We start from the raw sequence: 12,541 nt of genomic DNA on the forward strand, positions 1-12,541 counted from the left end.
CGAGCTCCAGGGAGATCCTCCAGACTCCCTCAAAGCAGGACTAACCAAGCCCAAGCCACCTCAACAGAGTGAAGGACAACAGAAGCAAGGAAAGTCCACAAGGTGTCCAAGAAACGCGGTGGTGCTATTTGCGAGTGGCTGAAACTGCAAAGTGACGCTGATCTGAATTGTGCCCATTGCGGACGCCGAACATCAAACCGTAGTGCAGGGGTCCCCAGACGCCCTCCCTCTTGTCCCGATGACTGAGCCCCAGGAACAACAGGATCTGCAGGACTACAACAGGAGCAGAAGCCAGCTCAAACCTTTTTTTCAGACTCAAGGTACTGTGTAACTTGGGGTACTTATCTCTTGTTGTGTGTAGCGTACTTGCTCTCACTGGAGAGGTGCATTTCCTGCCTTTTGCAGAGTTGCTTGCATCTTTGCTTCTCATAAGCCTTCCAGCTTGTGGTCCAACAGTGATTTCTTTAACTACAAAACTCTCTTTAACTCTGTGCAAGACTTTTGTGCCTCAGCTCCCCTAGACATTTGCTCAATTGACATTGGCTGTCCTGGCTCCCTGGAGAATCTTCTTACCCTTTGACTTTGTGTTTAACTATCCCTCCAAAAAGTCATACATACCTTTCTTGTATAGGTGGGAAAGGGTTAACCTATATTTCATTGGGGGGATGGAAAGGTGCTTACCTGTTTGAGAAACTTGTTATCCTTTTTTTCCTTTCCTAACCTTTTCCTTTTTGCCATAACTTCAGCATTATGATGTAAGTGTGAAAAGTGATATATTAATGTCCACAGTGTCCTAACTATTGAAGTCACCTCAGGGTGTAGGAAGTATCTGTGTGCCATCCCAAAAGGGTATCTACTTACTTAACTGAACTGAAGGAGTGCATTTCTTTAGGTGTATTTAAGAGTTGCATATTGCTCCCTTCTAAAGAAGGCTTATTTTAAAACTGACTGTTAAATTAATACATAATTATTTTAATCAAGAAACCTTGAGCATAAGTATTATTTGAATACCTGTCACTGTGAATCTCTATGTTGCAACCCTACAGCTCACATTGACCCCCCCTTGATATAAGCCTGGCTGCTCAGTCACTCTACCAACTTGTGTAGAACAGGCCTCTACCAAAGGTTTGGTTACCTATTGCCAAGAGGACAAGGCTGGTGTAGTCTCCCACAGGGTTACTACATACAATCTTGCCTAACATTGGCTGCGACTAGTTTCACCTAAACTCAACACCCAAACTCACCCATGCATCCACCATTTATTGGCTGATTTCTTCAGGTCTAGCACCATGAGTACTTTTTAATTTCATTATCATGGGTCCCTTGAGGCTGGAGTAGTAGGGTTTCATGATCCCCACTCACTACCGCTGCTTTCCATTGATTTGAGTGGCTATGGACTCCTGCAACTAGCTCTTCCTGGCCTGCTTGCTCTCAACCCCTTGGCTGGATCTCTGCTGTGGGGTGCCCTCTAGTGTCCCCTCAGCATAGTTCCTGCACCTTCTGGGTAGGAATAAAAATACAATTTTGTTCCTATAACCTCAAAATACCTATGGGATTTGGGCCCAGTGACCCCTGTGGGAGAAGACCTGGAAACTCCTGTAAGTACTTCCCTGAACATATATTTTCACAGACCCCTCGCACACCCTCCCCTAGGGAGGCTTGGGATTTTTGGGACTAAGACCGGGACTTTAGAGTGTATGAGTGATATAATATAGGTTTTGATATACATCATTGCAGTTGACTTTGTGCCTAGAAAATGATAGTGTTAGAGAAACCACATTGTTTCTACCAATTTTCAAAGTTGAACCGGGACCTATTCAGGCCTACTACTGAATTCCATTCTACCGCCTATTGTGCTGTTGCTTTGGGCCTGTTTTTCCTTATGTGCTCTAACCCTTTTCTTTCCTCCTTGGTAGGACGTATAAAGGCCTAGTATTCATCTGTTAGTTTAGTTTGGAGTGAATCCGAATCAATGTCTTCATCTATCCCTGCGCTGTTTACTTATATACTTCTGTTTTGTGGTGTGTTTCTATGCACTTATATGACAGTCTTCATTCATGAAGTAATAATAAATAAATGTATATAGGACAAATGTTACTTACCCAGTAATAGTATTATGGGTGCTTGTATCTGTTTACAATCCTGTGTTATGCACATTTTGCCATCTATCGTTAGTTCTAGAGTATTACAAGTTGTTTACTTCCAAAGTAAAAGTAGTCATCGGCAAGGGTGTGTTAGGGAGAATTTTCATTTCTGTGCCAATTCCCTTTAACCTTAGAGACCTGCAGCTCTTTTGCTGGACTCAGGGCTTTTTAATTTTAACTCCTGAGTGAGTGGGACTTTTCCCTCACTCTCATGTGTTTTTTCTGACTAGGATTTTTGGTTTCTTACTGTTTTATGGAGCCCTGTAAACTCCACAGGCATCTGCTTTTTACATTGTGGCACACAGCACCTTTTGTGCAATGCCACTGAGAAGTCCCTTGGAGTTATCTTAATGTTTAACTACATTTATTTGGGTGAACTATTGTTCCCAAGAATAGTAAGATGACCCCTGTCTTATTTACCTTTTTCCTTTGTGGGTCCAGCAGACATCACCCTATGTGCAGTGATCGGGGGTTACATAGTAACTCCTTTAACCCACTCCTCATGTAACATTCTGTTACACTAACTCACTTGAATGGCTGGTGGCAGTGCTTTCTTTTTGTACTACCTTGTGCCATGTAGCTGCAGGCTGAATTCTCAGCTGCAGTACAGCACCCAAGGGAGACCATATTCTCAAAATGGCCTGTGTCTTTTTTTCCCGCCATTTCTTGTCAGAAAATGTCTTCTGGGCTTTTACTCTGTTGTTTGAATCAGGTTTGAATACCTTTTGAATTTTGCCTTTGGTGGTCTTCAGCCCTGAAGCCAGCACAGGCTCCAGTGTGTCTGGAAAGGCAGGAAGTGAGGGAGGGTCCCTAAACTTCCCTGTCCTTTGTCTCTAGGTGTGCCTGACTGAAACCAGCTCTGACTGGCCTGCTGGCTGTCCTGCAGGACAGCCACACTGCTGGGTGAATGACAGCCTAGGACTGTGAATGAATGGGAACTTGCTTAAAAGGCAAGGTTTTTGTGACTAGAGGCAGAGTCGACCACTGGAAGACAACATCCGACAAAGAAGATGTGAAGAGACAGCAGCAGCACCCTCCTGGACCGTGAAGTGCCCGGTGAAGACATGCAGCTGTGCTGACCCTGTTTTCGTTTCAACTGGGAAGACCCGTACGGGAAGACTTCCTCCCTTAGGCTGGTGGCACCAACTAGCCTCAAGACAAACTATTTTGGCGAAACCCCCGACTTGCTGTGAATTTCCAAGGCTGCAGAATCCCAATACCCGGGGACACCTGACCATCTTCAAGTGCAATGTCTTCTGAAGTGCGAATCTGGCCAAACATGTTTGTGGGCATTCAGAGGACCCAACAGAAGCAGGAAAAATTCATCCAGGGCCCTCTCGCCAGAGTCCAGGACCGAGGGATCAAGTAACTTCGAACCAGAGCTCCTAGTTCTTCTTTGGGGCTGAGAAAAAGGTACCAAAATCACTAAGAGATGCTGAATCAAAGAGAATCCATTGCTGCTGACTCCCTCTCTCGAGTGCTGCCACAGGAGCCCACCAGACATCCTGTGACCACAACCAAGCATCAGGAACAAGGGTCTGCTGCACTACAAACAGAAGGCATCCAGCTGGAACACATTCTTCAGTTCACAGGTACCGTGGGGCTTGGGGTACATCAACCTTCTGCCATTTGGGGTGCCTCATATCTTGGGGAGTGCTATTTTACGCTCTTCCTAGTTGACCTGAACTCACTTGCACTGGCCTTTCAGCTTGTGCTTCTTCAAGGTGACTCCTCTAGAGTTGCTATGATTATCTATTTGAACTACAGATTATTTAAAGACATTTTCTAAGAAGAGAGCATCAGAACTTTCAATTGGCCCATTGACTTTGGCTGTCCTGCCTCCCTAAAGCCCCCCTTCTGAACCTATTGGTGTTGGCAGTGCTTGTCCCCTTACAGGTTTTAATTGTTGAACACTATTATTGCTGGGATAAAAGACTGCCTGCATCTCTTTGTGAGTATATAATTGTTTTTGTCGAATACCAGTATGTTCTGATCTAACCCTAACCTTTCCCTCCCTTATAAATCAATTATGCAAAGGTGATACAAAATAAGTGTTATTACTGACCTCAAATGACGTCACCCTTGGTGCTGGAATCACTCACCTGCTTTATTGTTCACTTTTTTAATTGAATCCTAACTTGGATTATTGTTATTATTAGTCGCTGCTTTTTAAAGAATGCTTTACATATCTTTGTGCATATATAAATACATATTTATACTGTAACTCTAAGAGTGTAAGTAAGTGTTTACTTGGATACCTGTATATTCTGATTTCATTTCACATTACCCCTCTTAGGATAAGCCTGGCTGCTCAGTCACACTACCAACTTGTGTAGTACAGGCCTATATTAAAAGGTGGGTTACCTAATACCAAGGGATATGTCTTGTGTAGTCCCATATCAGCTGGACTACACTAATTCTCACCTAACAGGGTGTACCAGTCATACTAGCCCTACTCTACAAGTGCAGTCACCCATAGCACCCAGTCGTGCATTCGTCCTTAGATTTATTTTTTTGCTCCATTGGTACAGTCACCAGTGTGTGAGTGGAAAACTGAATGGCCATGACTCCCTGTAGTGCCAAAGGGAGATGGCAAGTTTCAGTGGCATAGAAGGAGCACTGATTCAAAAATCTATCAACAACACCAAATCAAGGCTTTGATAGTCCCCAGAACCACGTCCCAACTTAAATCCCAACAAATGAAGAAACAGGAACATGTCATCTTGAGCATGCGCCACTCTTTGAACACATCTTTGGCCCCACCTTTTCAAATGGAGCAGACACCTTTTAAATTCTGCCCAGGGTGCAACTACCAATCATCATTGGGTGTGCGTGTGTGTGTGTGGAAGATTATTTCATGCTCGCCTCATTGTATGTGCCTGCTCTCACTCCTGGTACAACCGTTACAAATGGAAAAACCTATGTACAAAATCTGCTGCAGGTTCCCTTGGGTGGACGCCCATAGGGTTTGTAGTTGTGCCATAAGACCACACTGAAAAACATTGTGCGACTAGCAAAATGTTCAAGCCGAAAACTTTAAAAAAAATCAAAAGCAACAGCATTGGGTAGTTTATGCCATGGAGGGTATTGATAGGGAAACATCCAAGGCTGAAGCTGATATAATAGAGGTGGTATCGCTGCAGAAGGGGGTAGAATGCAACCTCAAAGGTATACATGTTTTCCACATATAAGGCATTCACCCAGGTGTCACATCCAATAAAAACGTGCTTAAAAGTCTATAATTCCATATTTTGGGTACCACACCATAGAAGGAGCCAGTCACTGAAATGCATACAAGCACGTCAAGAATCTTTACATTTTACTATATTGGTGATTCATAAAGTGCCAGCAATGCAACAACTCACTTCAAGGTGCACTCTAAAATTGACATGCATGATATTTAGAGGATGTGCCTAAAGGTTAAACACGGTCATCAAAATTGGGGGTCTTTATAGTTGGCAAGATCCTGAACCTTTCCTAGAATCAAATTCAATTATTTTCTCAAATACAGATTGCACATTTCACCAAATATTACAAACAAAAAGTATTAATGCTATCTTACCTTGCAAGCCAGGGGAACCGGGATCCCCACGTGGACCAGGCTGGCCGGGGGGTCCACTGGGTCCCTTCATGCCTGAAAAGCATTGAAGTCAATGTTACAAAACAAAATAAAGAATACAATTCAGTACCGAAACAAACCACGTAGTAACGTCAATAGCAATGCAAGATTACTTCTTATATACCACATGCCAAGGTGCCACGTGGTATGTCTGTATGGCTTACCTGGAAATCCTGGAACTCCTGGAACACCCGCATCTCCTTTCTGTCCATTGAGCCCTGGTCGGCCATCTTCACCCTAAACAAAATCATGACTTTTATTTGAAAGGAGATATCTTTTCAGGTCATTAAGATCAACAGTAGACTTGCCCATAGTCATTTATGAGAAGGACATTGACTCCTGTTAGTTAAAACAGCTTGTATTTCTGTAGGGCATACACAGAAAGGAACTGAGCCCATTGGCACCCACTATATTTGTTTCATTATAGATATTTATTGTAGCACACAGGAGCAGCAGAGCGCTTTGCTAGGAAAGATTTTAAGCTATTTAGGTCAGAAAAAAATACAAAATTTTAATCCAGCATGCCTGTTTTTATGTTCACTTGCTTTGCACCATATGACATGCTATAAAGGACAAGAGCTGAGTACTTGCTTACAAAATAGGGTCAACTGGCATCAGCAGAGATTCCAGTCCAGGAACAGTAGTGCTGCCTGACTGCAAAAAGGGGCAAGAATAGTGTACTTTCTTAAAATATAGGGTCAACAGGCATCAACGATTCCGGGTCCATCACTAGCCTCGTGTATAGTCCCTAAAGTACTATCCTTGGAATCATAGACATAGATTGTATTGTGTGTCACATAATAGGAAAGTCACCAATTGTTAGGAATGATTTTCTATACTCTCGCCTGGTGGACAGATGTATAGAAGGTCAACTAAGTATTGTGACAGGTACAACTCTGGGAGCTGGAGCCAAACCAGTTCAAGATAGGTGGACAAGTGGGTTAGGCTAAGTCTCAAGAGATGGTGAGCTTGTATGGGGTCCAGAATGAGCACGCACATTGAAACAATCAAGGAACACACTTAGACAATCAGGTATAAAAACACTTCTTTACTTATGGCCAATAACACAGTGTTGTGTGATATTATTACCTATATGTAACATTGTTACACCATAGACCATGTGCAACTCCCTCTATATAGCACAGTGATAACAGACCCAACTATTGATTAACTATTTCAAATGAGCCTAATAAGACCTGACAAGAAATGTAATAGTTATATTATACTCTATTTTAATCATAGAGTTGTGTCTTATAATTTGGTCTTTAAGACTCTGTTGTTCAGCACAGTGAATATTAATGATTCAATCGCTTTTATTTTCTAGAAGGTTTTTGTCAATCTCGGATTAAGAAAATATTAATAATTCAACTATGATGGAATTGCATTGAACTCCAACAGATATATGCACATGTTTTACCATGATTAATCTAAACAACATGAAATTCAAAGGGGCTAATGCTCAACTCTGGACCCCTGTGAAGCTTTTAATAGTCATTTAGAAATGATGCATTGACCAGTAGCATGGAGTGGCGGGTCTGATCACTCACTAAAGCTGATGGCTATATACTCTTAGAATGGCATGCAAATTGTAACTATCAAAAAACATAGAGTTAGGACTTTCATTAACAACTAAAAAAAAGGGTGATGGTACAATGTTTTTATAACTAATTATAGCCTCTTCCTGGTTGGATCCCATATCTGATGTTCAGAACTGTATTTTTTTTTCAGATTACATTGCTTTCTAAATGGGTTTACAGAACCAATATTGATAATAGTTAATTCTGTTATAGATTAGGTGTACCAAAAAAAGTCCAACCTTCAGAAAGACCTAAAGTAAGGTTGAAACACATGTTGGAATAGGGGCGACACCTCTTGGTGTGAGATTATTATACTTGTGATCTTACTATTTGTATCCCTTGTGGATGAACTACTTTATACCCATCTGTTCAACTTTCCATGTGAGACCAACATGGGGACATATGTATTTGTATTTCAGATGTCACTGAGTGTAACTCAATACTTACCTATGTACCAAACTTTGTGACAAGAACCTAAGGAGTGTTTACTACTGTACTACTGACTCTGTGCTGAACAACATAGACATAAAAGTCCAAATTATAAGGCCCAACTCTATTATTAAAATAGAGTATAATATAACTATTACATTTCTTGTCTGGTCTTATTGGGCTCATCTGAAATAGTTAATCAATATTGGGATCTCTCATCAGTGCACAATATAGAGGCAGTTGTGCATGGTGTATGCTGTACCATTGTTACATATTGCTAACTGTTCCAGACTTAATGCTAGCCTGGCACACCATCCCAAGCAACACTCCACTAACTAAAAATGTAATCTTTTACTGAATGTAGCCTGAACCATGGGCTGATATTATTACTGTTAGTAGTCATTTTCAAAACATTTTGAATGCATACTTTTGCAAAAGTGTGAATAAGATCACACATCCATGTGGGATGTGTATGTATTTGCATATGTGTGTGTTTTTATAATCATGCATTAAAACAATCATTGAATAACCATTTTCGATTAAATCATAAATGAAAAAGGCGCAGTGACATAACCTTAGCTATAATTTCTGTGGAATATGAGAGTTGATTTATGCATCAAAACAGATCCAGATTAATAAGTAAAACAATAAGTGGATCTTTGTGTTTCCACCGGTAGGACCCTTGTTTGTGTACTGTTCTCTACTACTTCAAGAAAATTTGAATTCCTTTATAGGGCTAGTCTCAAATGTTTTTTTAATAAGTTGCAGAACAACAAGCTGGAAGTTTGTGACAAATGTAATCTTTATCCTAGTTACTTTACTGCAAAACGTTTTTAGTGGTTCTTAAAACGATGAAAGTACAGTTGTGCAAACGGAAGGCATTTTTCAGGCTTGCATCATTTTGCATTCTGTGACTTCTATTTTTCCTTTTAGGATGAGGAAAATAAAATGACAACAATATTCTTTTGGCTTAACATGTTTCACTAAGGATTTCTGTATTGTAATATTACTTTAATTTGAGATATGTGTATTTTGCAAGTAAACTATCAGAACTCTCAAGTTTCCCGAAGCCAGTCGTGAGGAGACCGTCCAGTCCTGACCCCCACCACCCCCATTTGGATTCTGGGGCTTGTATTTCTTTTCTTTCCCATTTGAAATTTAGGAAAACTTCAGGTCTCAGAATTACACGCATAAACAGGACTGGATCACTTAGCACGCACGGCCACGGAAAACTTGAGCATTCTGCTCTTTAAGGCAGTATTATTATAGGCATTGAAATCCTAAACTTAAATATTTGTACCAGGTTGAGCTTGAAAGTTATATGTTCAAAGGTCTAAAATATAGATCGTGCTAAATTAACAGTTTTGCGGTTCAAGCAAAGCGTGCTATCCTTTGCAAATAATGTATTCACTTCACATATAGAGGACTGACCACAGCAGAGCCAACAATAATGTCCTTCTCTATTGCTGCAAGTCACCAAAATGGCATGGGGCACCCATAGTATGGCCCCACGGGAGAATGAGTGAACACATTTTGCTGTGCCCTGTTATGCTATGTTATTGAGTCTTGTATAGCACACAGTCTACCATTTTCATGGTTTATTGGGTTTGCAGTATCATTAAGAGGTGGGGTAGGAGGCTAATGCAGTAGCATGGCAAGGTTGCTGTGTTGCAATGTTGATGTGTGCATGATCTAAAAAGTAGAGGTTCTCGGTGGTGTGCACATTTTATTTATTGTGTGAGTTTCAGGAGAAGTCCTTCTGGCCTCAAAAAAGGATCAAGAATCCAAAAGTGATGGGGGGGGGGCAAAACGTTGAGGGGCTCCAGATAGGGGCCCTAGAATTTCCAAAATAGAAATTAAACTCTATGGAGAAGTTTTCAAACTATTGCTAACATGACAAGGCCTGAGACAACTCACACTTATTGTAAAATGCAAGTGCTCATTAGAAGGGATCCAGCACAGTGGGATCGTGGAGGGAGAGGGGCTGTAAGGAGATTAAGGCAGGGAAGTGTCAGAGGTAGGTGGGTCCGAAGGAAATTACTACATCCCATTCAGCAGCGCAAGGACCTACCTGAGAAAGTGGGCAGTTGGTACTTTCTGGAGCAGCCAGTGGGGCGGTCAAGAACTACTGGGGAAGAGAGAGGGAAGTCTTTATGCTTATGCTTTGGAACTATTTATTTATGGAGGGGCCAAAATACTGCTAAAAGAAAGGGTGGAATACAATGTTTTTTCAGACTTTTGCCGGTTGCATCTTTCTCGTTGCTTTGCTGTTTATTGTGGTTACCTTTTGCTCCTATAGATCGAAATTATGTTCTGCATGTCATTTTAACTGTCACTCCCGATCGTTTTGCTTTTTGCTTTTTTTAGTTACGCCCTGTTCATGCTTGTAACTTTGTTGTTTTTATTTTTTCTGTGTGGTGTTTTACTTCTCGGTTTCGCACCCCAAGCCCACGTTTGTTTGTTTATAACCCCTTTCTGCTGCTGTGAGATGAGTTTGCATTTCCCCTTTGAGAGTTTTATCATTATTTGTTCTCTTTTAGTTTCCAACAGTCTCCCCTGGGCCCCCTCCCCATGCTCCTTGTATTTGCTTGACTGCCACTTGTCTTTACACCTGAGGAAGGTGCGCTGGTTATGGGGTTTAATCAAAGGCCCAAACAAACATAACTGAAAGGCTCATTGGAAAAATGACTTGCCAGCCATCAAAATGGGCCTATTAATGCAGACTGCGTGTTTCTACCAGTAACACAAGGAAGAGTTGTGATAAAATGGAAAGTCTATGTGAATGGCCAAGCAGTGGACATTAAACGGCCTATCTTTCATTACAAAAGGAAAGGTCGAACTGAAAAGCAGCCTTCAATTCACATTTGCAAAAGAAGATCGAAGGCCCCTTTTGCATGAAAAGCAGGGTTTTCAAACACTGAAACTAAAATGGCTTTGCATGTGTGTTTTACAGTTTTTAATTCAAGACATGAGAAACATTTTCCCCAGCTAAAATAAAGATATCAGGGAAAAGACTTGGTGTTTGTTGACAAGATGCAATGTATTAAAATAGATGATATGCTTCATGGGCAAAATACTGGCAGCAAATGAAAAAGGTTTTTTTTTATTTCCATAGGCCTGAGACAGACCATGTTGCTTGATGTTGGACAGATTTCAAGAACTATCTGGCTATTATCTAGAAAGAAAATCTCAAAACTGAAGTACACTCTAAAGTATTTACGACAGGGCCAGAGCAACACAGACCAAGCCCTGGATGGGGATACATACCAAGAAATATAAGGTTTTGAGATCAAAATTGTGATCACCTTCAGATAACAGGACCAAGTGCCAGATGTCAGCATGGCCTCATGGCATCACAGGGCAAAGGTGAACTGTCTGATGCTTGATAAGGATCTCCTCAGCCCACCAACTTTCAAACAACAAAGAGGCTAATGGCTTTTACCCTGGCCATAAACAAACATTCAGTCCAGGAGGCTCTGGTCACATGCTTGCCAAGAAAAGAAACTGGCCTGGAGAAATGAGACTTAAGATTTGCATACATGTGAAGATTTTCCATTAGTTTAAATGAACTATCATAACTAGTGATTTTCTCAGCAACAATAAGTCACCCTGCATCCATTCATAGGTCATTTGAAAGCTAGTAGCAAACTGGTTATTCTGATGTAAATTTGATCTACATGCAATTTATGGAAATCATGTTATCACCTGAATTCTATTTCTGCCTGCCCCGAAAATATCCTGAATTTAAGAATTTGTGAGCCAATGAGTCCTACAATTAGGTATCTGGAGATGAAATTGCATGTTCATAACTATTATACTTTTTGTATGAACAGTGAAAAATTGCTACGCACTAGTGCAACATGGTGGGAACATGGCTGTCATTTTATCAAATCTCCCATGATTAGCTGAATATATGGGATACATTACTCACCGTAATCGTATTTCTGATGCTTGTATCTGCTTAGATTCACATGCTGTGCATAGGCCGACATCTAGTGGAAGCTGCAGAGTATTACAGTTTGTTTTTCGAAACGCGAAAATGGGCGTCGACACAGGGCGTGTCAGTAATACTATCCCTAGTGTGACGTCCACTGTACCCAAGATCCCTCACGCGTCTAGGATCTTCAGATTGTATTTTTTCTGACATGAGGTAGCATGAGGATTAGCATGAGTACAGATAATCCAAGCAGATAGATAGAAAGGTAAGACTACAAGAAATCATGCGCCTTCTCTCAGAGGGGAGGAAGGGTGGGTCGCATGTGAATCTAAGCAGATACAGCATCAGAAATAAGATTACGGTGAGTAATGTATCCCTTCTGAGGCTTGTGGAATCTGTTTAGATCACATGCTGTGCATAGATTAGCGAGCAGTACCTGAAGGAGGTGGGATGTGAGAAGGCACAAGACTCGAAAAGATAGGACTTGGTCCTTTATCAACAGTTACCCATTCATCTGAATGCCATTAATTAGTTCCCTTTACAACTAATTGACATACTCCCTGTGGTTTGTTTTCAGAAACCACCTGTAGAAGCCGCAAGACAGAAGCTAGAAAATATTAGCACATCCGCATAACCCCGCGGCAAGGAAAACTACGAAGAGAGCTTTTTGGACTAAACCTAATGGTAAGCGGACAACACGCGACCTTTTATAAGAGTTTATGTACAATGGAAACGCCACAAAGGTTTCGGCACAATGTTTAGAAATCTATATAAATGAGTACCTATCACTACTGAAAGGATACCACACACCTTTTAACTAAATGACCCCTCAAAG

At 41.2% G+C, this 12,541-nt stretch overlaps 1 protein-coding gene across 1 annotated transcript in view; it reads right to left on the reverse strand.

Annotated features, from left to right (window-relative positions):
• COL4A5 (collagen type IV alpha 5 chain) overlaps window positions 1-12,541 on the reverse strand; it is a 568,084-nt gene that overhangs the window by 43,159 nt on the left and 512,384 nt on the right. The window contains exons 43-44 of the mRNA XM_069612627.1: window positions 5,928-6,000; window positions 5,707-5,778 (exon numbers count right to left, since the gene is read on the reverse strand). Coding sequence (XP_069468728.1) covers window positions 5,707-5,778; window positions 5,928-6,000 — 145 coding nt within the window. The remainder of the gene's footprint in view (window positions 1-5,706; window positions 5,779-5,927; window positions 6,001-12,541) is intronic.

This window comes from Ambystoma mexicanum, chromosome 5p (genome assembly GCF_040938575.1).
Source record: "Ambystoma mexicanum isolate Mex_15411 chromosome 5p, UKY_AmexF1_1, whole genome shotgun sequence".
Classification (NCBI taxonomy): Eukaryota; Metazoa; Chordata; class Amphibia; order Caudata; family Ambystomatidae; genus Ambystoma; species Ambystoma mexicanum.